This window comes from Megascapheus bottae, chromosome 8, assembly GCF_031878675.1.
Source record: "Megascapheus bottae isolate mThoBot1 chromosome 8, mThoBot2.hap1, whole genome shotgun sequence".
In the NCBI taxonomy this organism is placed as follows: Eukaryota; Metazoa; Chordata; class Mammalia; order Rodentia; family Geomyidae; genus Megascapheus; species Megascapheus bottae.
In genome coordinates, this window is record NC_143516.1 from 6,086,151 (window position 1) to 6,112,331 (window position 26,181).

At 43.4% G+C, this 26,181-nt stretch overlaps 1 protein-coding gene across 1 annotated transcript in view; it reads right to left on the reverse strand.

The window, feature by feature from the left end:
* Positions 1-4,947: 4,947 nt before the first annotated feature.
* Positions 4,948-26,181, reverse strand: part of Tulp4 (TUB like protein 4) — a 122,728-nt gene continuing 101,494 nt past the window's right edge. The window contains exons 8-15 of the mRNA XM_090337896.1: positions 25,287-25,511; positions 23,449-23,683; positions 21,446-21,590; positions 19,159-19,303; positions 18,293-18,386; positions 14,717-14,860; positions 8,460-10,996; positions 4,948-6,935 (exon numbers count right to left, since the gene is read on the reverse strand). Coding sequence (XP_090194022.1) covers positions 6,819-6,935; positions 8,460-10,996; positions 14,717-14,860; positions 18,293-18,386; positions 19,159-19,303; positions 21,446-21,590; positions 23,449-23,683; positions 25,287-25,511 — 3,642 coding nt within the window. The 3' untranslated portion in view covers positions 4,948-6,818. The remainder of the gene's footprint in view (positions 6,936-8,459; positions 10,997-14,716; positions 14,861-18,292; positions 18,387-19,158; positions 19,304-21,445; positions 21,591-23,448; positions 23,684-25,286; positions 25,512-26,181) is intronic.

Consider the following 26,181-nt stretch of genomic DNA (forward strand, 5'->3'; position numbering starts at 1 on the left):
ATTTTTTCTGTTGGTCCTTTGGCTTGAATGCAGGACCTCAAGGGCAGCACTCTACCATTTGGGCTATAGCACTACTTCCAGCTTTTTCTGAGTCATTTATTGGAGCTAAGTTTCAAGGACTTTCCTGCCTGGGCTGGCTTTGAACATTGATTCTCAGATCTCAGCCTTGAGTAGCGAGGATTACAGGTATGAGTGTGTGTGTGTGTGTATACTAGTCCTGGGGCTTTAATTCAGGGTCTTGGTGTCCCTGAGCCTCTCCTGTGTTCAAGGCTAGTTAGTGCTCTCCCACTTGGGCCACAGCACTATTTACTGCGTTTACTGAGTCGTTTATTGGAGATAAGAATTTCATGGACTTTTCTGCCCAGACTGGCTTCCAACCATGATCCTCAGATCTCAGCATTCTGAGTAGCTGGGATTGCAGGCGTGAGCCACTAGGGCCTGGTGCTGGTTCTTCAAAGCAATAAGCAATCGTTTTCTCAGATCTGCAGAAAATCAAATCCACAGACCTGTGCCCTGGTGATATCTGACCATGGCAGACAGCCTGTGAGCCAAGCCTTGCTTCTTTTGAGAGTTCGAGAGTACTCACACAAGTACTCACACCAGACTCTAAGGAGTAGATGAGCTCCCCAGAGGAAGAGCAAGGGCGGCCCATTTATAATCCCTCTTTTCACAGATGCCCACATATAAGCAGCTCATAGCTCTGTATAAGTAAGTCATTATTACATGAGTGAGAAGCTGGGAATAAACTAGGTCTTTTTATTAATGTGACCCAGAAACCTTGGCTTCTATTTCAGGATTGGTTGTCTATGGAATCCAGAAATCATTTCAGTTTCTCAATGCTCCAATTTTCTCCAGAAAGAAATGGAGGCAGAAGGCAGACACTTCTCATATGAAATCAGATTTTGTTGTGGTATCTCTGCATCCTCAGAAAACTGTAATACTATCTCCATGAGGTAGCCACTGTTCTATATTTGAGTTTTTGGGGATTTGGATAGAAGAGCTAAATTGATTCTTTATTCTAATATTGCCAGAAATTATAATACAAATAGGATGCATCCTTTCTAAAATGTCTGGAGAAGAAAAGGGATGTGTTAAATCCTTTGCTGGGGTGGGGAGGGTTGGTTGAGGAGTTGGGTCTATCTTTGTTTGGATCTCTCTTCTGCCTGGTTTAAGTGATGAAGATGTTACAAATATCACTCAGTGCTCATTGAACATCCATAATAAAATGAGATCTATTTTGATATTAAGGCCAATGCCTCTTTACCATTTAAGTCACATCCCTAGCCCTTTTGTTCTAATTAACATAGAATCTTGCTAACTTTGCCCTGTTTGGCATCAAACCCATGACCCTCTCTGCTCCTGCTTTCTGAGCAGCTGAGCTTTATAAGCACACACTAATATGCCTGGCTATATTTTAATTCTCATAAAAAATTCAAGGCAATGAACCACCTGTGACTATTCAAAGATTTACATTCATACACTTAAAAATAATTTTAAATAAAAGTTCCTTAGAATTTGCAATAGTTTGGGTTCTTCCATCTCCTAAAGCCTGAGTGACTACATGTCTATTTTTACCTTGAAAAAAACCTAAAAGGTTAGTTCTGTACTTCAGATATGATTTCTGTGTTCAGCTTTCTGCCTCACCTAGTCCTGGGAAAACTTCAGGCCAGGGACTTGCAACCACTCAGTAATGACAGCAACAGTTACATTAACACTTTATAGGTGAATTGGTACTATTACATTTCTTACAAAGTAATGAAGAAGGTGTAATGTATTTAGCACCTCTGATCTTGTAGGTACTACACAGGTGGTCTTTCTTAATTGGGTCCTTTTTGAAAAAAAGAAAAAGAAACTCAAATTCATCAATCAAGAATCACAGTCTCAGAGAGACAACACAATCTCCGGATCTCTAGTTCCCAGGGGATTCCTGAAGCAACTGATGGGTGACAAGTCATATTACTAGTCTGAGGAGATTTCTACCTAAAGGACTAAGGACCCACAATCGATATTAGGCACAGAAGCAACTGATTTCTTTTTGATCTGCAAAATTTTATTAAGCAATAGCTGGACAACTCTTACAATTTTAAATCATCAAGGAAAAAAATAAGATTATTCATCTCAATAATAAAGACAAAATATTTTAGACAAACCACATTGTTTTGAATGCAAACCATTAATGCCTTCTAGAACACCTCCTGCACGGTCAAGTACACAAAATACATAAGAAGATAGGCAAATAAGAGAGTGCATTGAAATGCAATCAGGAATCACAACATATCATGTTTGGAAACTAAGACAAAGTAGGATGCTGGATTTAAGAAGAAACCAACAGCAGAGGAACTGGTGTGCAGGAAAAGTGCACGCCAATCTCAAGGTCTGGCAATAACATGCTGGTGGTGGTGTTCGGTCTGGAGCCTGTGCACCTGAATTGCATTCTTATAGGAATAATAAAAGGGAAAAAACAGTAGTAATAAATGCAGAAATTACATCCAAATTTACAGTACCAAAATAATGCATTTATAAACAAATGCAAAAACAATACCCCTCTGGGAAATAACAGTGCCATTTCCACCTAAATGCATAATCCATGCTTTTCCACAACACAGGAAAAAATTTATCTACAACAAACGAGCTTAGAATCCTACCCCTCCCCTTAGAAAGAAATTATAAATAAAAAATAAAGGCGTAAGGAAAGTTACAAAAAATTGCACAAAGCCAAAGAAAGTGGAAATGAAATAAGCCACAATCCTTCAGGGTTTATCAACTAGAAATATGGAAAATACATAAATGGCACAGAGTTCTGGTTGTGCCAGGAACTCAAAGGACAGTTCTGATCCACTTTATCTCACCTACAACCATTGGTGTGAGCAAGTGATCCACAGGCCAGACAGGGACGCCCGGTTCCTTTTCTCATGGGTCCCTTTTCAAGCAACCTTTTGAGTCTCAGGACAGTACTAACAATCAAGGACAGGAACACACAAAAAAAGCCACGTCAGCCCATATCCTTATTCCTCTGTTCTACTGGTGAAAAGTGACATCTTATTATGGGTTGTTCTTGAGAGCGCCCACCGAGTAAGATATAGTGATGGGAGACTCTTCCATCCTGTTAATAATTATATGAGAACAAGTATGACCCCAAATTCATTTAGAGAACTTTCTAAAGATAATATGCTAAAAGCACTGGCATGTATTCAGTAGAGACACAGGAAAAGAAACATAGTTATATAAAAAAGCAATGGTTTGCTGAGTGCTGGTCACATCTGTAATCCTAGCTACTCTGGAGGGTGAGATCTAAGACCTGGTCATACTTCAAAGCCAGCCCAAGCAGGAAAGTCTTAACTCCAATTAACCACCAGGAAAACTGCAAGTGGTGCTGTGGCTCAAAGTAGTAGAGTACTAGCCTTGAGCAAAAGAGCCCAGGGACGGTGCCCAGGCCCAGAATTCAAGCCTCAAGACTGATTTAAAAAAAAAAAGGCAACCCTCCTGAAGTGAGAAATTGAAGCTGTACCCTTCTGAGCTCCCAGGCTGCTAAAGTAAGGGAGCTTATGTCCTTTTCATTTTACAAATGGACACACAGAGGCCTGGCAGCCCAGGGACCTAACATCACACTCCAACCTTGAAACAGAGCAAGGCTTGAGACTGGGCTTTTACCAGCTACGATTACTGAACATAACATGTTTCTGCATGTTCTTAGCTAGAGTGAAACCAGCGGTCTGTACACGGCAGCCCTGCTCCTTTTTATTTTCTTTTTAAACAATGCCTTCACAGCTTTGATTTTTTTTGTTTCTTTGGTCTCAATTTTTGTCAGAATATACATTCAATGAGTACTTTGTATACTTTGGCCTTTTATCTAATGAGGACAGAGCCAAATAAATTAAAATTGATTTTATATTTATTGGTTTAATGCTTCCCATGCCTTTTTTTGGAGGTGGGGAGAAGTAGGAGTGCTAGGGTTTAATTTAAACTCAGAGTTTCGAGCTTGCTAGGCAAGCATACCACCACTTGAGCCATATCTCCAGCCCAACAAAAATCTTTATGTAGTTGATATATTATTAGTTGAATGCTTTTTTTTAAATTCAGAAAGCCAATGAGTTATCTATACACTCATACACTGTTACTGATAAATATGAAGCATCTAGAATTCTACTACTTTAAGTCCTAATTTTAGAGTATATAGTCAACTGAGACTGGAGGCACTTTTTACATAAATAAAGCCACAATTACGGCTTAAACAATAGTGAGTCTTAACTGCTGCGGCCTGCAGCTGTGGCAGAGTCCTAGGCCTGGGGTAGGTGCTGTGCGCTCACTCCTCTCAGGCTCACTGCTAATGACTACACGTCTACATGTGGGAAAGTGTCACTGGGGGAGTGATTGCCCCTTTGTTTGTTCTTACTAAAAAAGTTTCAAAAATGTACTCTTTTTGTGGCCTCTGTACCTGGAGAAACAATTGGACTATAACAAGTTGAAGTGGATTCATATTTCTCCTTTCACTACTCATCTTCTAGATGCTCATGTCCCCATTTCCTACTATTCCTGTTTTAATTAAATATAACCATTTCAAAATAAAGGAAGTATTATTTTAGGGTATACTCTCCACTGTATAAACCACCACTATGAAATAAAAATGAATTATTTATAAAGGGCTAATAGGAATTTTCCCCAATCATAAAAAGTTACAAAGTATCTGGCAAAGCATCTTCTATCATGTTATCTTTTATTTCTTGCAGCAAAATAACTGCTACCAAATAAGTCATTACAAAGATACCTTTTTTTTCCCTAAATAAATAATGGGTATAACTCACAAATACATAGAAACAAAATAACTCTCAAAATACTATGAAAAACAAGATAAATAATTATCCTTTGGATAAGCAAAACAGAGGAAATTACACTTATATCATTTCAAGATCAGTCTATAACCATTATAGACTGATTCATTATAGCAATGAAATGCCAGTATCAAGCTATAAAATACACAAGTAAAATACCAAGAAACCCTGGACACATCACCAATTTCTTTCTGGAAGAAGTTACCCACCAAAGAATCTATCCCCACAAATTTATGTATAAACTGGGAACTCCATTATTAGCTAGAAGATGTCCTCTACCATATTTAAAAACCTAGTCATTATTTATTTGGAATTTGGAAAGAACAGTGAATAATTAGGCAAGGGAATGGTCTGGTTTCTCTTCTAATTCTCCAACCAAATCCAATGAGTTTTTAAAAAATCAACTTTAATTTGAAAATAAAAATTTAATTTGAAATCTTTCCTGTAAGCACCTTCCACTTATCTGTTTCCAAATACAATCCAAGTTTATGTGCCAAAGCTAGCAGTCAGCTCTCATGTGCTAGCCTTAAACAATACAAATAGGAGTAACCAAAAATCAAAGTGGGTCTTATTGTTAGCCCTATTGAAATATTGCTTGTCACATTCTTATGATGGAGAAGTGGGCAAAGATCTTCTAGGCTGAACTAATGAAGAAGAGATGGATGTCTGCAATTTTAAACCATGTTTTCCTAGTAGTTTCTCTCCTCAGTAAACCATCTATACAGATAAAAAAAAAAAAAAAAGAACCTCTCCACCCCCTGGAGAATATCATGGAGCATTTGTCAAATATTTGACTATACTGTTACCTTTTCATATCCTGGCAAGGCTTAACTTTTTGGGGGCTACATATCTAATTTGATGGAAAGCATTTCTACTCAACTGAATTTTAATGTAACCAAGAAAGAAGTAGCTTCAAATCAAGTCTTATCCACACTTTTCGAAAGAGAAATGATGTATCAAAGATATCTTATGAGAAATATGATTACAGTAATGTGTTTGGGATTAAAAAAAAAGGCATAGAGGGAATACTGTCATACGTGCTCTACTAACTACCAGACCCCTTTACCAGGTATGACCCCCGGGCTTGGATCTCTCCACTGCAGTCTCTTACCTTTAGTACATCTTAGCCAGTCACCACTGATCCTGTGTAACTCACACCCACAATGACACATCTGACATCATATATGATGTTTAAGTTGGGGTCCTCTGGAAGAGAACTGTAGTCCTTTTTTTTATAGGTCACACCCACAATGACACATTTGACATCATATATGATGCTTAAGGTGGGGTCCTCAGGAAGAGAAATGTAGTCCTTATATAGGTCACATCACTGAGTCCTCTCGGTGTCTGTCCACATGGTCACACCCTCCTCACCTACCACCTACCCTGGTGACAGTGCCTCTGCACAGACCTACTTTCATGAGTGGACACAGTGCATTTGCCCTCATCTCCTTCATTCATCAAGTCATCTTTTGGGGAATGCCACAATATATGTGAATTAAATGCTGCCTCCTCCCCACAAAAGAGCATGAATCTTCAGGATTTGGAGTTGTTTATACTTCTTGTGTGTTGCACTAGTGATGATGCTGGAGGAGTAGTGAAGGCCAGATTTTGTGGAAAATGAACATTAACACACACTCCCTATGTCTAAAATAGCAGGCAGGCTAGAAGGCAGTCTGTCTTCTCTCCAAAGGCCCTTGTCCCAGTCACTGAGAAGAAAACTCAACCAAGCATTTCTGCAGCCACTCAACACTGTCTGAAAGAACACCCGGCATTTCGCATCCTTGTCTTCCAAATACCACCTACTTACAGAAGAAAAAAAGACAGATGATAAAGGGTAATGGAACAAATGACAAGCTGAAAGGCCAGTGCGTTCCTGGCTTGATGGGCTCTTCCAGTTCTGCTGTCGTCTCCAGTCCTCCTGGCTAGCAGCAGCACGGGCTCTACCTCTGAAGGCTCCGTGGCATCTTTCTTCCTGCACTGGTCTCTTCATTTGAGGCGCTGAGTCACGTTGGCCAGGGCAACAGCAAAGGCTTGCACAGCTGAGAATGGGTATTGGAAGTCTAGGATGTATGCATTGCCATCAATCCGTCCAAACTGCATCACCTAGGGGAAGGTGCAAGAAGCAAAGCCATGAAAAAAAAAACTAGGTTGGAAAGAGATACCCAGGGCTGCCAGCTCCTGAGAAGTAGACAGCAGTGCACAAGAGTAGACTGAATGGAACTGATCTTGTAGATCTAACTACTAATTTGAAGGAAATGGAACAAATGAACTTGTGAAGTCATGGAAGAGGAGACGTGGAGTATGATTCAGAACAAATGAAATAGGCTGATCGTTCAGGAAAGGGAGAGAGAAAAGCAACAAGAATTTAGAGGCTAACAGAGACTGCAGAGATCTACTTTAGTTGTCCAATGTCTCTGGCTGAGAGGGCTTCCTGGCCACTGTTCTGGAACACTGTGCCTCCTTTCCATCATGCACTAGCTCCTCCACTTCCTGTGGCCACAAAACATGAGAGTACTGCAGTATCTGGTAGGATATACGTTGATGTGTTTGTGGTCTTTCTCTCACCTTAGGTAGCATTGTGATGGCAGTGATTTCTGTTTTTCTCCAATGCTCTGACTTCCCACTTAGAGAAGGGGTTGGTAAGCTTTCAGTAAGGGTCTGACAATACAAATTGTAGGTCTTGTGGGTTATACACTCTGTAACAACCACTCAGCTCTGTTCATGTCAGATGAAAGCTGTACCCGACATATCAAAGTTGCATCTCAATAAAACTATTTACAGAGAGTGATGGGCTAGATGGACCCATGGGTCAGTCAGCAGGTACTCAATCAGTCACCCACAGTGCTGAGTTGCACCAAGAAGAGACTTAACTTTAGAGCCAGAGTGCTATAGATGACTGAGCAGTAAGTTCACAGAAAAATAAGCAGTAAGTCTAGGAAAAACTAACACTACAGTGTCCTACAAGGCTCAGGTGTGAATCTTATCCATCAATACAACAAGGTCACTAATGAGTATTACTTTAACTGGCAGAGGGGGAGGAGAGCAGGAAGGAAGAAAGAAACACAAGACAATACACAATGGAACAGGTGCTGGGAGTTTAGACTGTAAGCACTGCCATCAAGCTGACCTACGTCTAGTCCTTATGAGAAACATGATGGTGAGAAACAAAGACATGAAAGGAAAAGAAGGTGGGAATGAGGTAACCACAGCAGCACTGTTTCTGATGGAATTAGACAGCAAAGCCATCTGAGTTCCTCAGAAGGAATATACAATGGCAAATAGAAACACCAATAAACAGAAACAGAAACCCATTCGTACATTCTTTACAAGATGATGGCAAGCAAATCCCAGAGAATCTTTCACCTCTATGAGAGTAGGTGTGATGGATGGGGTTTGAGGGTAGGGAGGGCTGGAGCTAGTCCATACATCTTTCATGGAATCATTTGGCTGTCAATAGATGCATTACTTGGTTAAAAAAAATACAAGACAGTGGTGGGTACCCTGAGAATTCTAAGCCTACTGGTTCCATGTAAGAGACATAAACTATTTCTCCCCTTTCGAAAAAGTGTTCCTGGAGGCCCAAGCCCAGACCTCTGTTCAGCAGCTTCACTGTCACAGCTTCCTTACCTGTCGTCCCTCCAATTCAATCTGGAAGTTCTTGGCCGACTCCTGGGTCACCCGTCCACCAAAGTCCAGCTGGTATACTTGTGTGGCCTCGTTCCACAGAGGCTGCTTATTGGCCATCACATACACAAAGCCCTGGCTGCCCAGCCGTCCATCGTCCTTCTCGCTGGCTTTGCGGCACTTGAACTCCTCTAGCTCACTGGCTGTCCGAAGACTCCTCTTGCTCTTCCACCCCTTCTTGCTGCCCTGGCTTTGGTTCATCAGCTCATCCCCGCTGATGAACAGCTCGGGCTCACTCTCGGAGCTGTCCTGGAATTCATTTGTCTTGTTCAACTTCTTTGACTTCAGTTGGTCTTTCTGACTCTTGACTTTCTTCTTCTCTCTCCCCAAGCGGGGGCTGGAGATGAGAGAATTAAAGTCACTCAAAGTTCTAGCCTCCTTTTTCACTTTGCCCTCGGTGATGGCCTGAACACTTCCTTCCTCTGCTCGGCTGTCCAGGCGTTTCCGGTTCTTCTTCCCAAATTTTTCTGTCCTCTGGGGTATAGGGCTTTCTGTCAGGGAGAGGACTTCTTGAAAGTTGTCAGCAGTCTCTACCATCACCTCTGTGCCCATGTGGCTTTGGAGGTCAGCGGGTGGCGGTGACACAAGTGGCTTCTCCACCACTAGATGGGGGTTAGAGGGAAGAGGACCCTGGGGGTTCTGTACAGGGGGACAGGTGCTGTAGGAATTCCATGGGTGCAAGGCGATAGGTGGCAGCTGTAAACTGGAGCACGTGCTGCTTCCTGGGTATGTAGGGGGCAGGGTGCAATAGGACAGGCTAGGTGGATATGCTGGCTGAAGGACGACAGTTGACTCCTGGTGTGCAAACTGTGTTGGTGACAGGGCATCTTTGGGGGAGCAGGGAGCCTGCACTCCAGGCAAAGGGGAGTTGTTATAGCTTCCTGGATATGGCACTCCCATCCCATAGCTTGTCTGAAAAGTGGCAGTGGGGCTGGCAGGGGACTTCGGGGACACAAATGGCACTCGAGCCACGTCCAGGTGCTGGCCCTGCCCTAGCATCAGAGGGGGCAGTTTTAAAGGGTTGGGCACTGCAGGTTGTGCTGTCCTTTCCTGAGGAACCCAAACGTCCTCACCCAACACAGGGTCCCACTGATAAGGAGGCGGCCTCTTCATGGTGACTGTAGCTTCAGGCAGTGGAGGATGTCTCAGGGGCTTCTCTAGCTGACAGTGGGGGGACAGGGCTTCATCCTCTGTGAAGGCAGAGTTGACATAGTCGGTGCGGTCACGGGTGCTGTCAGGCGGGCTCAGAAGGTTGTAAGAGGACTGGGAGGTCAGTGGGGAGGTGCTTATAGCATGAGCCAGAACAGTACCTGACTGTGCACTGGGCCCTGCACCACTGCACTGGCTGCAGGTGTACAGGGCTGGTGGGGGCCGTGCTGGAAGCTGTGCCACTGCCCCACCAGGGCCACCCTTGGGTTTGGCCAGAGGCTGCAGTGAGGCCCGGGAACTGTCAGCCAGCTGAGCCATTTTCAGAGCCACCTCCCGATTGTTCCTCCGCAGGGTGGCGTGAATAAGGCTGCTGTCCAGCCTCTGGGCAGGGCTCCGCCCCTGGGCTAGCTGACTAGCAATTTCGGGATATGGTGGTGGGTCCCCTGTAGGGATGGAGTAGCGAGGGACAGTCAGGCGGTTCAGGGTGGCACTGGTACAGGGCTGTGGGATCTTCTTTTCAGTGGCTGTGAGCCTCAAGGTTGCTGAGCTCCCCGGGCCAGGAAGGGTGTAGGTGTTCTGGGAACAGAGCATCCTAGTGCGAGGCCGGCACACCTCCTCCACATTTCCACTGCTGTCAAAGGTGGTGATCCGCTCATAGCCCAGGGGAGGCTGGTAGTGTGCTGCTGTGGGGTAGAGGGAGAAGTCACCCTTCTTTAAACACACATCCACAGGGGGCTGTGGCGGCGGCAGAGGAGGCGGGGGTGCTGCTGTGGTGGGGGCAGCCGGAATGGTTCCTGGGTAGGGGGGTGGGGGGTTGATCTTTGTCACCTGGACTTCCTGAGGGGCACTGAAACCTACTGCATCCCCCTCAGCTGCCAGCTGGGGCACTGGCCGCAAGACCTTGGTTGACTTCTGCAGGTGTTCATGGTCTCGGTCTCCATGGTCCAGTACAGACATCTGTGGTGGCGGTGGGGGCGGTGGCGGTGGTGGCGGTGGGGGCGGCGGCGGCGGTGGCGGTGGCAAGGACAACTGAGGAGAGTTCTGAATGATGCGGCCCATTTCTGCACCTCCAAAAATTACCTGTCCTGGGTTGGAATACCGGTTGGAAACTGGATACTGGGTGGCATTGTCTCCTCCATGTTCTACGGCCCCCACAGCTGTTGTCTGATTGGTCAGGACATCCAGCTGCACATTCTGATTGGCAAGCAGAGACTGTACCAGCCCTATGCTTTGAGTGGGGGACATAGCTTGAGCAGAGCTGTGGATTGGAGCAATAGGGATGTTCACTGTGCAAGGTGGGTTGCTCTCAGGGACACCAGATGCTCCTGTCACTGGAAGAAAATGAGAAAAAGGAATTCCTTGCAAAGCAGTGTCATGAAAGTGGGTTGGAATAGGCAATGTATTTCCATTCACATTATCTTTTGCATGCAAAATATAATGACTGGAAACTGAGGTGTTTGTTACAAGGTAGCTGGATCATTTACAAAGAGTCTCCAATATTTCTGAAAGAATATACTTGCGGAGGAGTATCTGTAAGGGTATGTGCCTGCTGAAAAGGTCACAGCTTCTTTTTGCCAGCACTGGGGCTTGAACTCAGGGCCTGTGCATTGTCCTTGAGCTTTCTCAAGGTTAGTGTTCTACCACTTGAGCCCCAGTACTACTTCTGGCTTTCTCTATGTACTTGGCACTGTAGAATCAAACCTAGGGCTTGATGCATGTTAAGCAAGCACACTACCACTGGGCCACACTCCCACCCCATGAGAGTTTTTTGTTGCTGTTGTTGGTCATGAGGCTTGAACTCTGGGCCTGGGTGCTGCCCCTGATCTCTCCTGGAGCCACAGCACCACTTTCAGTTTTCTAGTGGTTCATTGTAGGTAAGAGTCTCATGGTCTTTAGGCGATACTCATTAGTGTCACCCGACCCCACCCATCTAAGAAATGTGGCTACCTCCCCAAAGTCATCTCGCCTAGATCTTTCTCTTCGCAGTCATCTCAGCTCAATCTCAGTAACCCTACAAAAGCCCTGCTCTGTTGTGTTCCTTTACTGTATGGTTCCTGTAATAAAAAGTGTTAATCTATGTTAATCTGTGTGCAACAGTATTTTCACGTGTACCCCTTCTTCCTGTGAATTGTCAATCTTTAAAAAAAAAAATAATTGTCTGCTTTTTAAAAAAATAAAAAGACAAACTGATGTGTTGTAGACTTATATTTAACCTATTCCTTAGTCTCATACTATAGGTATGCTATAAGAATGGATGTTTTACTTGGCTTTAGAATGTTTTTTCCAAGAAAATGAGTTCTTAACTGATCAAGTCTTTGCTACTATAATGCATGTGGTTTTCATTTGGATGTTGTGTGCTTCTAAATAAATAATCATTTATGTTGTATAAAAATGAAGCAAATTTATTTTAGTCTTGGAAACTAATAATAGCATTGTAAATTTCTGAGATGATTTTAACAGAAAAATATAGAAGAATATAGTTGTTTTAATTGTAATATTACTAACTATAGGGTGAGAAGGGGTCTGTTGTGAACTGGTATAGCTTGTTACTCTTAGATTCTTTTTGATCATTTTTTCAGTCTCTGAGGTGAAAACTCACATATGCACACTGTATAACTGTAGAAATGTAATCACCCTTTCTCTTGCAATTACATTAAACTGTTTGGAATCACTGTTTAAAAAAAAGAAAGGAACTGGGTGAGGTGGCTCATTCCTGTAATCCTAGCTACTCGGGAAGCTGAGATCTGAGGATCAAAGGTTCAAAGCCAGCCCTGGCACTGAAGGACCTGAGACTTTTTTTTCTTCTTCTGTGGGTCATGGGGCTTGAACTCGGCCTGGGCACTGTCCCTGAGCTCTTCAGATCAAGGCTACCACCCTACTGCTGGGCCAGGGCATTGTCCTTGAGCTCTTCAGCTCAAGGCTACCACCCTACCCTTCAGCCCTATTTTCTTTTCTAGAGGTTAATTGGAGATAAGAATCCCAGGTCCAGCTAGGCATGGTGGCGCACGCCTGTAATCCTAGCTACTTAGGAGGCTGAGATCTGAGGATCAAGGTTCAAAGACTGCCCAGACACAAAAGGACCCCCCCCCCCAAAAAAAAAAGTCTCATGGTCTTTAGTACCCAGGCTGGCATGAGCCACTGTGCTCGACTTGTCTACTTTTTAGCATTTCAAACAGTACATAAGATAGAGTTTTCTGGGCACCAGTGGCTCATACCTATAATCCTACCTACTCAGGACATCTGTGGATCACATTTAAAGCTAGATCAGGCAGGAAAGTCCATGAGACTCTTATCTTGAATAAACTACTCAGAAAAAGTGGGAAGTGGTGCTGTGGCTCAGGTGTTAGAGCACTAGCCTTGAGCACAGAGGGGCTCAGGGACAGACCCCAAGCCCTGAGTTCAAGCCCTAGGACTGGCAAAAACAAAAACAGATAGAGCATCACTGAAGATAACCCTGTAAATATTCCCATGGGAATTTCCTGGTCTGTGTGTATGAATGGTAACTTGCGGGAGGGCACTTAGAACCCTTGTCTGCTTACCAAGCACTCCAACAGTTTTGTTCCACAGCCCTTCCAGCCATTCCAGCTTTCCTTGTACTCAAAGGCCTGAAACCTGGTGTTGAGTGTTAAGTGGCAATGGCTATTTGGACAGAAAATAAGATCTAACAGGTCTGTTGTTCAGGCTGGCTGGTCTGGCACAAGATCTAGAATCCTGTTGCAGAATCTGATTGGCTGGAATATCAGAATTAAGCCTACCCCCGGGCTATTATCTAGCCGTAAGGATCTGAGTCTTATCCACTACTTCTATGCAGATCTCACTTGCAGATATTCTCCAGTCTGCAGGGAATACTGATAACAGGAGGAGCCACTGTGGAGTCACCATTATCAAATGTGAGACTCTAAACTGGGAACCACAGCCACTGATGACACCACAGCAACAAATGAATGCTCAAGACATCTGTATTCATCACATTTGGGCAGAACAGGGGGGAATGAAGACACTTCTACCTTAAGGTTCTGAAATAGCAAGAGATCAAGTTCATACAGCTTTAATCATCAAACTGTGAACACTGATGTTGAAAGTAGAGCAATTTCTGCACCTATGAAATTACAAGAGGAGGGGCCGGGAGTTTGGCCAGGAGTTTGGTAGAGTGCTTTGCTTAGCATGCATGAAGAACTGGGTTCGATTCCTCAGTACCATGTACATAGAAAAAAGCTGAAAGTGGTTCTGTGACTCAAGTGGTAGAGCTCTAGCCTTGAGAAAGCCCAAGGATAGTGTGCTCAGATCCTAAATTTAAGACAGGACTGGCAAAAAGAGAGGGGGGGGGAGCGCGCACGCACGAAACTACAAGAGGACTTTTACTTAGAAAAGCAATTTTTTTAAGTGCCCTCAAGTAATTGAGAATAATAGCACATAACTATTAGAAATCATTCTGATTTACTAATCAAAATAGAATCCTCTTGGATTCCCTACTAGGAAATGAATTTAAAATGCTACAGATATTAGACAATTTGTAAAGTACAGTTAAAAAACCATGTACCAGTTTAAATCAGGCCAGGTCTTCATTGGAGACAGGTACTGTATGATAAATGAGAGGTATTTAAATGCAAAGGCTCTGTGTTCTAGACATGGGGCAGATTTAAGCAGCTCAGCTCTGTGGGTACCACAGGTCAAAGAAGAGAATGTTCTTGAAGCAAGGATGGAAAGGATAGCCTCTACAAAGACAGGGTTTTAGTACTTCTAATTCATCTTTATCTGGCATATGAACCAGAAAGTTGCTCTAAGGATAAATGGGAGAAATGCTCTGTGAGTTGTCATAACCTCATTAACCACTCATACTCTGATAGCTTCCCACCTTCAAATGTGTGACCGACCTTTCTCCTGGGACTTAACACAGTGTCGATCAGATTACTAAGGGTACGTGTGCCTTTTCCAAACCAAGGCAGTAGGTTGTATTTGTCAATGATTTACCACACACTACCCGCCCCCCCCCCCCCCCCCCCCCGCTCAATTGTATGAGGAAAAAACAAGCCTATGTCATGTGAACATACCTGGTAAATCATCTTCATCTTCACTGAAAACATTTGGGTTGAAGACAGGTAAATTAATATAGTCCATGGAAATCTTCCGAACTTCTGGGAGGTAAATGGTCATCTGCCGCGGCTGAAGATGCAGCAGGCTGGTTTTATAGATTACTGGCAGGGAGGAAGAAGGGCACAGTTAACAGAGACACACTCGAGAAGAGCCAAAGTGCCAACAGGGCTGCAAGAAAAGAAACGGAATGCTGTGGATCTCTGCAATCAGAAGACAGACCTGCATGGATGGGCCCAAGCCTGGTAGGAACTGTTCATCTCTCCTAGTACATGCCAGGCCATGCCAACAGGCTTTTCTTTCTCTTCTTCCCCGCCCCCTCTCTTTCCTTTCTTCCTTCCTTTGTTTTGATATTGGGACTTAAACTCGCTCTCTCACCCAGTTTTCTTGCTTTTAACTGGTACTCTACATTTTAAGGTACATTTGGAGTCTAGTATTTTGCTAGTTAATTGGAGTTGGAGTCTGACAGAATTTTCTGTCTGGCTTTGAACCCAATGTTCCGAGCCTCAGCCCCATAAGTGGCTAGGATTACAGACATATACTACTGGCACCTGGAAGAAAAAAAATTTTTTTTAATTCAGTTGCAATCAGAGGATAATCTAGTTAAAACAGTAGTGACAATGAGAGTGTCAAGCTCAGGGGAATCTTTGACAATCAAGGCACTGCTTGAAAACAACACAAAGAAAATAGGTAACATGGGTCATGTTGGCACAGAACACTGTGGCTATCAAGGTCTCAAGTATTTTCTTACTGACTTCTAATTTTAGAAATCAGGATAGGGGCATCTAGGAACTTCCATTGTGTTTTTTTAACAAATAACATTTTGTTTGCTAATGTTGGAAGTGTGACTAAGATATATTAGAAGAGACAAAACAAATGTAAAAATTATGACTCTTTAGCAGTTATGTTAAACATGAAATGCCCTGCCAACTCTTTTTAAATTTACTTGTATTTGCTGTATGACCCAGGATATGATCTGTTTTAAACAAAGTCCCATGGGCCACTGAGAAGAATGTGTTTGTACAGCTACTATGAGAAATACTCTATGATGTTAACTCCATTGAAAGCAGTGTGTGCTTCTTTTTTGTTTTTGGTCGGTCATGGGGCTTGAACACTGGGCCTGGTCTCTGTCCCTGAGCTCTTTAGGTCAAGCCACAGCAATACTTCTGGTTTTCTGATGGTTAACTGGAGATAAGGATTTCACAGACTAGCCAGGCGCAGTGGCTCACATCTATAATCCTAGCTACTCAGGAAGCTGAGATCTGAGGACCAAGGTTCAAAGCCAGCCAGGGCACAAAAGGACTTAAGGTTCTTATCTCCAATTAACCTCTAGAAAACGGGAAGTGGGTAGTGGGGCTTGGCTCAAGGGTAGGGCAGTAGCCTGGAGCTGAAGAGCTCAGGGACAGTGCCCAGGCTGAGTTCAAGCCCACAAAAGTAAGTAAGTAAGTAAATAAATAAATAAATTCACAGGCTTCAGTGTCAAGGCTGGCTATGAACTGCTATCCTTAGATCTCAGCCTCCAGAGTAGTTAAGATAACAAGCACGAGTCACCCGTGCCTGGCTAGGTAAATGCTTTTCATTTCACTACTTTCTCTCTTCTTATCTTCCTCCTCTCTTCCTTCTTCCTTCCAGTTGGACTGAATGTTATTACAGAGCCCAAGCTGGCCTTGAACTCTTGATCCTACTGTGTCCTGCTGTGTCCGCCTCACAAGTGCTGGGATTGTAAGTGTAAATCCTGCAGGGCTCATTTCTAGCCCCTTAGCCTCCGCCCCCATTCAGTACCAGAGATTGAACTCAGGTCCTCATGATCTTGCTTGGCTTTCTTGTTCACAGGTGGTACTTTACCATTTGAGCCATACCTCTTGTCTAGTAGCTTTTTGCTGATTAACTGAAGAGTCTGTAGAACTTTTCTGCTTAGCCTGACTTTGAATCATGGTCTTTCTTGTCTCCTTCCTTGGCCTTCTATATAATTAGAATTATAAATATAAGCTACTGGTACTCAGTAGCTTACTCTGAAGATGTACACAAAGCTAGGTCCTTTTCCTGTTATGGTGTTGGGGATCAAACTGAGCTCAGGTCTCACAGATGTTAAGTATGTATCCCACCATTACTGAGGAACAACTCCAACTCATTTTTTTGGGGGGGGGGGGGCGGGGTGTATCCTGAAGCTTGAACTCATCGCCTAGGTGCTATCTCTAAGTTTTCATGTTTAAGACTAGCACTCTAACACTTGAGTCATAGCTTCATTTCTGGATTTTTGGTAGCTGGATGTAAGAGTCTTATGACTTTTCTTACCCAGACTGACTTTGAATCACCTCAGATCTCAGCCTCCTGAGTAGCTAGGATTACAGGTATGAACCACCAATATCCAACCCATCAGAATTTTATATTTGATTTGCAAAAATAGTTGGTAAGTTCTGGATTGAAAATAACTCTCATAGACAGACTTCAGAATTTATGAGAAGCAGATTTAAGTAGGCTGCGAATATATCTATAAAAAGGAACATAGCCCTTACCTGGCTTCACTGGTCTCCTAGAGACATGTGTACAATGGGAAATGAGAAGACAACCAAGGAAGGTGGGTAACGGGGGGGGGGGGGGGGGGGGGAAGAAGGGGAAAGGTGAGCCACATAGCTCTGTTACCCCTATGGGAATCCACTTAGCAGAAGGAAGTTACTTTAGCCAACATTTTTTTTTTTTTTTTTTGCCAGTCCTGGGCATGAGCTCAGGGCCTGAGCAATGTCCTTGGACTTTCTCAAGGCTAGAGCTCTACCACTTGAGCCTCAGCACCACTTCCGGCTTTTTTCTATGTATGTGTTACCAAGGAATCGAACCCGGGTCTTCATGCGTGCTAGGCAAGCACTTTAACCACTAGGCCAAACTCCCGGCCCCTTTAGCCAACATCTTATAGGCTTTAATGATTTTTTTTTTTTTTAAGTGGTCAGGGGGCTTGATCTTGGCTTGGGGGTTATCCCTGAGTTCTTTAGCTCAAGGCTACTACCTTACCCTGGAGCCAAGCCCCACTTCCCATTTTTTAGAGGTTAATTAGGGATAAGAGTCTCAGGTCCTTTTGTGCCTGGGCTGGCTTTGAACCATGATCCTCAGATCTCAGTCTCTTGAATAGCTAGGATTACTGGTGTGAGCCACCACACAGGCAGTGACTTTTTTTTTTTTTGCACTCTTCTGTTTCTTCACAAGTTTCTTGTGATTTAAGAACCTACAGGATATTAGCCAAATCTGCCCAGAAAGACCTAAATACTTAGAAAAATTTGAGAGCTTTAACAGAGATTTTGGATATTTCTTTCATCTTTGTATTGCCGTTATTTTAAATGCCAGAGCTTATAAAAAAAATTAAAATGCCAGTGGCAAAAAACAATTTGAGTGATGACTCTTTAATTTTTCTGAAATCACAGTGGCTTATTATACACATACGAATCTTGTGCTGTCTTTTTCTTCATTAGGGTGCCAAGGGTTGCAACTGTATTTTTTAGATACATTTCCAAGTCAGATAGTAAGAAAACAGGATGTGTTTTTACCTGCACCAAGGTTGGTTGGCAGGAAAGCAGCCAAGCCCACAATCTTAAATTTGGTTCCCCAGATATTAGATGTGACCTGAGCAAGATAGCTGTGCTGTGGAAGAAAAGGGGAGAAAAAGGAAGAATCTCAGCCTATTTCCACATTTTTTGTTGGTTACTTTGTAAATCATTAACATTCATTATTTAAAAAGCCCACGGTACCCTGTCAGAAATATTAATACCTTTCATTATTCTGTGCTTTTGGTGATACTGGGGTTTGAACCCTACCACTGGAGTTATGCTCCATTTCTTTTCTGCTCTGGTTATTTTTAAGGTATGTCTTGCTGCTTGCCCAGGCCAGCTTGGATCATGAACCACCCAAATTTATGCTTTTTTTCTATAGCTACAATGGTAAGGCACATATCACTATGCTTGGTCTCAAGAGGAGTCTGTAGTTAGGTAGTTTAAAAAGGCCAGCAAAGGTTATGATGGGACATGCCTAAAATCCTGGATACGCGGCACTGAGACAAGCAGATCACTTGAGCCCAGTAGTTTAAATCCAGTCTGCACAGAAAGGAGGACGAGAAGAGCTAAGCATAACAAAGACATAGATAGGGCAAGGAAGAGGCCATATCTAGGGACTTGGGCTGGCACTGAGTGGGGAGGCAGGCACACCAAACTCTGGGGTGTGTGTGTCATGCCCGGATTGATGAACTTTCTCTCCACAGACACTAGGTTCTGGGGCAGAGAGGCACAAGGATCAGAGCTAGGCACCCTGCATAAGGCCTGGGAATAAGCAGTTAGGCAAGAAAGGGAGAAAGATGGTATTTCCAGGCAGCTGATGGTTCACTCACATTGAGGTTGCTCTGTCAGATGTGTGGTACTACCTGAGTGATGTCTTCAAAAGGAAACTCTCTGCGGGTCAGGCTGGGTGAACCAATGGAGGGCTTGCGCATGGGCAACCGAGGAGACCGGGAGATTTCCTGAGCAGCCCGGGGCAGCTTGGGAGACTTGCGGGCCTCAATGCTGATCCTGCAGAGTCAAAGCCAGGAGGGGTCATGTATGCACAGAGGGATGCAGTACGCCAGAAACTTCTTTCCCTCTAGATGGTCAGTGGTAATGTTGATTCTTGGTGGCCAGCCCCCTAATTTCATAAAGCTATTGCTCTCACTTTTGCTTTAAGAACATGAGAAATGAATGACAACTACATTCTAAAAAATATATGTAATATTGTAAAGTATACTGAGTTTAGATCAAGTATCTCATTTTAAGAAACCTCATGGAATTAACTCTCACTTTCTAGTGACTTATTGTAAGTTTGGAAATGCCAACATACTTTTTACCAATATGGTCTATGAATGTGAGACAACATAATGAAATTCCTTTAAACAACTAACACACACTTTAACAAAAACTACTAGGAAGTTGAAAACTGTTTTTGTCTGGGGTGTAAGCATTAGTAAGATAGATGGGGAAGATAGATAGGGGAGTGTTACAGAGGGCATATATAGACGAAATGTTATAGACCTGTATAAAAATGGAACAAGGTAACTTGTTAAGACCGGCTTATGAAGGGGGTAGAAGGGAGCAACAGTCGAGAGGTGATTGCATATATAAAGATTGTATATACAGAAGCACTGTATATATAAATATACTAGTTAAAATGAAAGCCCCTTATACAACTAGTTGATATCAATAAGAAATGTTCGTGGGCCAGGGGTTTGGCCTAGTGGTAGAGTGCTTGCCTAGTATGCAAAAGACTCAGGTTCATTTCCTTGGTACCATGTATATAGAAAAAGCTAAATGTGGGGCTGTGGCTCAAGTGGTAGAGTGCTAGCCTTGAGAAAGCCCAAGGACAGCACAGTGTTTGTAAGAGCTGTGTGTGGTGGCTCACGCCTGTAATCCTACCTACTCAAGAGGCTGAGATCTGAGGATCATGCATGGTTCAAAGTCAGCCCAGGCACTAAAGACCATGAGACTCTTATCTTGAATTAATTACTAGAAAATGGGAGTAGGGCTGTGGCTCAAGGGGTAGGGTGGTAGTCTTGAGCTGAAGAATTCAGGGATAGCACCCAGGCCCAGAGTTCAAGCCCATAACCCACAAAAAAAGGAAAGAAAGCAAGCAAGCAAGCAAGAAATGTTCGTAAGGAACTTATTCAAAATAGCCCAAACTGAAACTACTAAATACCTATCGATTGGCAAATAGGATAAACACACAGTAATGTTTATTACAATGAAATCATTGTACACAAAGCAATAAAGATAAACTACTATAAATGAATCCGAAATTATATTGAGCAAAAAGCTAGATTAAAAAAGGTACATATCATTTGATACCGTCATATGAAGCTTAAGAACAGGCAAGACATTATATGGTATGCAAGAAGGACAAGAGTGGGACACAGTTGTGTCAATTGCTTAAATTAGCTGTTTAAGAATTGAACATTTATGCATATATATCTATATGTAAATTATACCTTAAATTTGCATGACACCACAGAATTATAAAGCTAGCAGGGACCTTGGTGAAGATCTACCCCTTAACATCCACAGGTAAGAAAACTCTCATCTCATCCAAGGTCGTACAGCTGAGGTGACAGGTAATGAAGTCCTGAGGTCTAAGCAAACTTTTTACTAAGTGTCTTTCATATATCCCAAAGGTGGGGGGAGGGGGAAGAAACTAATTAGTCCAGGTGGTGTCTTCTAGAAGAAAGGGTGATATTGCTATTGTACCTGCTAAGTTATTGTCAAGTGCTCTTCCCTTCACCCCCGCCCTTTTTTTTGGGCCAGTCCTGGGGCTTGAGCTCAGGGCCTGAGCACTGTCCTTGGGCCTTCTCAAGGCTAGCGCTCTACCACTTGTCACAGCACCACTTCTGGCTTTTTTCTGTGTATATGGTATTGAGAAATCGAACCCAGGTCTTTGTGCATGCTAGGCAAGTACTCTACCACTAGGCCAAACTCCCAGCCCCCTCCATCCCTCCCGTTTATCTTACCTTCTTCTCTTTCCTTTGGCTATAACAAAATGTGTCTGAGCAAGAAAAGGTTTTAGAACTGGAAGCATTTGGGGCTCAAAATGGTTCAGAATCCTCACTAGTGTCAATTTCTATGGGACTCCATACAAAGACAGTCAGGTCAGAGGCACAGAAAGGGAAATGCCCCAAAGACAAAGATTACCTTGGGAGTTTGGGGGATTTGCTAGCTCTGGAAATTTTGGGAGATTTCTTGGCAGCCCAGTCATCACTCAGTTCAATGTCACTGGAGTCTGAGCAGTTGCAGCTATCAATCACAGTAGAAATCAAGCTGTTCCCATAGATCTCATCTGTAAAACACCAAGAAGCAACATAAGTTTGCTAAGTCAATTAGACTTGTGAGTATTTTCTATGAACTTGCCAGCTGGCTAGTTAGGAAGAAGATTAGAAGCCTCAACACAGAATAGAATGTACAGACCAATCACATTGCAAGGTAGACAATACTGGTTTTCCTGAAATCTCTTGTTTCCTTTTGCCTTCTTTACCATCATCTCCCGACTCTCACATCCCTTACTCAATCCCCACAGTCCTGCTCCAAGTCTACCCTCAATGTAAGTATCTTTAGATTTCCTTTGATTTGCTGACTACATTCTCTCAAGGAACCAAGATCCTTGCAAACCCCTAATAAAAAAGTTGATTCATTCAATCACAACAAAATAATTCAGAGAATGAGTGATTCCACTACTTTAAATGACTTTTTGCATTTTAAAGAATGGGTTTGTTAATACATCTCAGAGTTTCTGAGCACATGGAGATGTTTGTCTATGAACAAGGGCTTCTCTGGGGACAAAACAGCATGGCCTGCTACTTCAAATGACATTTCTGCTGGGTAATTTCATAAAGCTCATATGACACAGTCTAGTCACATCTTTAGTGTTCCCTTCAGAATGTGCTTTCTTCTGTCTTGCAATATTAACATACTGAGAATTTTCAAACTTCACACATTAGATTCTTCCAGGTTAACAACTCCTTCAATTCATTCACTTTCTTTCTTTTTTTTTTTTTGGGGGGGGGCAGTCCTGAGGCTTCAACTCTGGACATTGTCCCTGAGCTTTCTTGCTCAAGGCTAACACTACTACTTGAGCCACAGCTGCATTTCCACCTTTTTTTTGGATAGTTAATTGGAGGAAAGCGTCTCATGGACTTTCTTGCCTAGGATGGCTTTGAACCATGATTCTCAGATCTCAGCTTCCTGAGTATTTAGCATTACAGGCATGAGCTATTAGCACTGTATATAAGTAAGTAGTTAGTAAGAACCAAGACACTCTGTCAACACTTTGCTTCTTCTTTTTTTTTTTTTTTTGCCAGTCCTAGGCTTGAGCTCAGAGCCTGAGCACTGTCCTTGGACTTTCTCAAGGCTAGAGCTCTACCACTTCAGCCTCAGCACTTCTGGCTTTTTTCTATGTATGTGGTACCGAGGAATCGAACCCGGGTCTTCATGCATGCTAGGCAAGCACTTTAACCACTAGGCCAAACTCCCGGCCCCAACACTTTGCTTCTTTAAAAATATTCGCAGCTAAATATTCCATTTGATCTCTTGAACACTGTGTTCTCTCTTCCACACACTAATACACAGCCAAATTCTTTGCCCATAGTAGCTACAAGTTTTCAGTGATATAGTCATTTTCATTTAATATCATTCTTTTCTTGGTAGTACTGAGATTTGACCTCAAGACCTTGCATTTACCAGGCAAGTACTCTACCAGTTGAGGAATACCCACAATCCTTTTGATTTGTTATTTATTTAATGCCTATGGCTTGAATTCAGGGCATGGGCACTGTCTGTCAGTTTACTTGCTCAAGGCTAGCGCTCTATCACTTGAGCCACAGCTCCACTTCCAGCTTTTGTACCATAGTTTTAATCACAATCTTCAGATCTTAGCCTGAACAGTAAAGATTATAGGTAGGATGCCTGATGGTTTATTTTTACAGAATACCACCTCCAGCACCACCACCATCTCCTCCTTCTCTTCCTCCTCTTCTTCCTCTTCCTCCTCCTCCTCCTCTTCAGATCACCAGTTCTATCAGATCAGATCTTCACTATGGGACTTTCCTTTGGAAATTTTTGTCAGCCCTACTTATCTGATGCATTGTGCCTTATTGTTTAAGCAATACCCCATGTGTCAGTCCCTCCAGCAAGGAGTCTACCTGATTTGCTGTCTGTCCGTGGGTCCATAATGACAAACTCCGGCCGTAGCTTGCTGATGCGCCGCCCCTTAAGGATGGGCACCAGCCCACCCAGGTACTCTAGGTAGAGCGTGTAGCACGGACCGCCCACCTCTGGGTCATCCTCAGTGCGCTTCATAGTGCAGTGCAGACGCTCGTTGCCTGCTGAAGGGTAGCTGACAAAGTCTCGCATGTTGTTGGGGTCTGGAATTGGGGGCTAGAGATAGGAGATGGGTAGAAAAGGCAGAGCTAGGACTCCGGAGATAAATACAGAGAAACAGAGGTCATGGAACAGGCTGGCTATACAAAATCACTGTCACTCTGGCCGGGAGTTTGGCCTAGTGGTTAAAGTGCTTGCCTAGCATGCACAAAGACCCGGGTTCGATTCCTTGGTACCACATACATACAAAAAAGCCGGAGTTGGTGCTGAGGCTCAAGTGGTAGAGCTCTAGCCTTGAGAAAGTCCAAGGACAGTGCTCAGGCCCTGAGCTCATGCCCAGGACTGGCAAAAAAAAAAAAAAAAATGTAACAAAATTACTGTCACTCTGACAGAACAGAGGCCATTAGCTTGGCAGGCTTAATATATAGTGTGAAACCCTGTTCACAACTGTGTGCTTTTAATAATATCTAAGCCAGATCCCACATTATGGCCTGGTATTCTATTTTTCTCTACTACAACATAATATACCAGGATTGAGAATTGCTGGTATGGAATCAATATTGTAGGGCAACTTAGAAAAAAACAAAAACAAAGATTCACTAAAACTCTGAAATACCAGGAGAAATCAACAAGCATTTTAATCTGATACTTAGAGACAGAATATAGAGATTCACTTCTTGAACACTTGTTTGTTAAACATGACATTTGAAATAGGATATAAAAATCAGAGTTAATAAAATAGAGACAGAAAAGGACTTAGCATGAGGAGGGCCTGAGGTTAAGGGGAACGTAACCCTGAGCAGCAACTGGCAGGTCTGGTCTAAATGCTGCCACCACTCGCAGGCAGTTCCTGCAGTTACATAGTTTAAAAGAGACGGCTGACGTCAGATGCTGGTCGCTCCCATCTACAATGCTAGCTACGCAGGAGACACATCTGAGAGTCACGGTTCAATGCTAGCTTGGGCAGGAAAGTGTGTGAGACTGCTCTCCAATGAACTTCCCCCAAAGACGTAGAGGGCTAACTTGAAGCAAAGGATGCTCAGAAACAGTGCCCAGGCCCTGAGTTCAAGCCTTAGGATTGGCTAAAAAAACAAGGTGGCTTGTAGCTATGATATGAGCAGCCTGCTTCTTATTATGGAGGGGACAAGAGCAGGCTCAAGTATTAGAATGGGCCCAGTCCTGAGTAGCCTCTCAACTAATTACTAGAGAGTAAGTTACTTCTACAAACTTGTCTCCTGCTTCATCAAATGAGAATAAAGTCAGCAGCTGTCAAGAAGTCAGGATTTAACAAACTGGGTTTATAGTAAGTACTTGGTGTAAAAGCTAATATACAGGAAGCACTAAATAAATGTGTACTCTTTTTTGATCATTGGGTGACAAAGAATCAATCTGGCCCCAAGTGAAGCAAATCTCACTTAGATGTTAATGGGAATGCTCAGAGTGGGCTGCAAGCTTATAGAATGTGGTAGGACTCTGCCTACGGTTAGGTACTTATGGTTAAGTGGCCAGCCCCAAGCACTCTAGTCAAGTGGCTATCCCCACCACTCTGGGGGAGAAGCAGAGGAGCCCCCCTGTACTTTCTTTGTTACTCTCTATCCCCCAGTCTCTCAGTGGCAGACAGACAAGGGAAGAGAAACAGGAAAGGGGAGGGGCTTTTTACCTTGATGGTGGGGATAAAAGCAGTGGAGAGGTAGGAGCAGAGGCGGGGGGGTAAGTTCAGCTTGCTGACATCCTTGTCTTCTCGCAGGTTACTAGCAATCGCCTGCTGGCACAACAGCTGCAAACTGGACACTCTGTGCTCTACTCGTACCACATACAGGGCTGGTCCTGATGCCATCAGCAGCCGAGAGTCCCGGTGGCCCCAGCATATGGAAATGATAGGGCGCTGCAGGGAGGTAAAATAAAGACTGTGCTTAAGATCTGCTCTTCTTTCCCCCCCCCCCTTTTTTCTTTCACCAGTCCTGGGGCTTGAATTCAGGGCCTGAATGCTGTCCTTGGGCTTTCTCAAAGTGGCTATCTCAAGTGGCTCTACAACTTGAGCCACAGCACCATTTCCGGCTTTTCTATGAATATGTGGTACCGAGGAATCAAACCCAGATCTCATTACCACTAGGCCAAACTCCTGCCCCCCGCCTTTTTTTTTTTCTCCAGTCCTGGGCTTGAGCTCAGGGCCTGAGCACTGTCCTTGGACTTTCTCAAGGCTAGCACTCTACCACTTGAGCCTCAGCACCATTTCCGGCTTTTTGCTATGTATGTGGTACCGAGGAATCAAACCCGGGTCTTCGTGCATGCTAGGCAAACACTCTACCACTAGGCCAAACTCCCCCCGCCCCTGCCTTTTTTAAACAAAGAAAAAGAATGCATATTTGTCTCAGCAATATAAAGTGAATTAACAGTTTTTTTTTAAAAATTAGTTATATAGGGGCTTTTTATTTTGAAATTCCCATACACATAAATAATGTTTCCTAACAGACTCATCTCCTCTATCATTTTCCCTCACCCCATATCCTTTCTTAAAACAATTTAAATAGGTTTGCTTTATTTATTTTCATTTT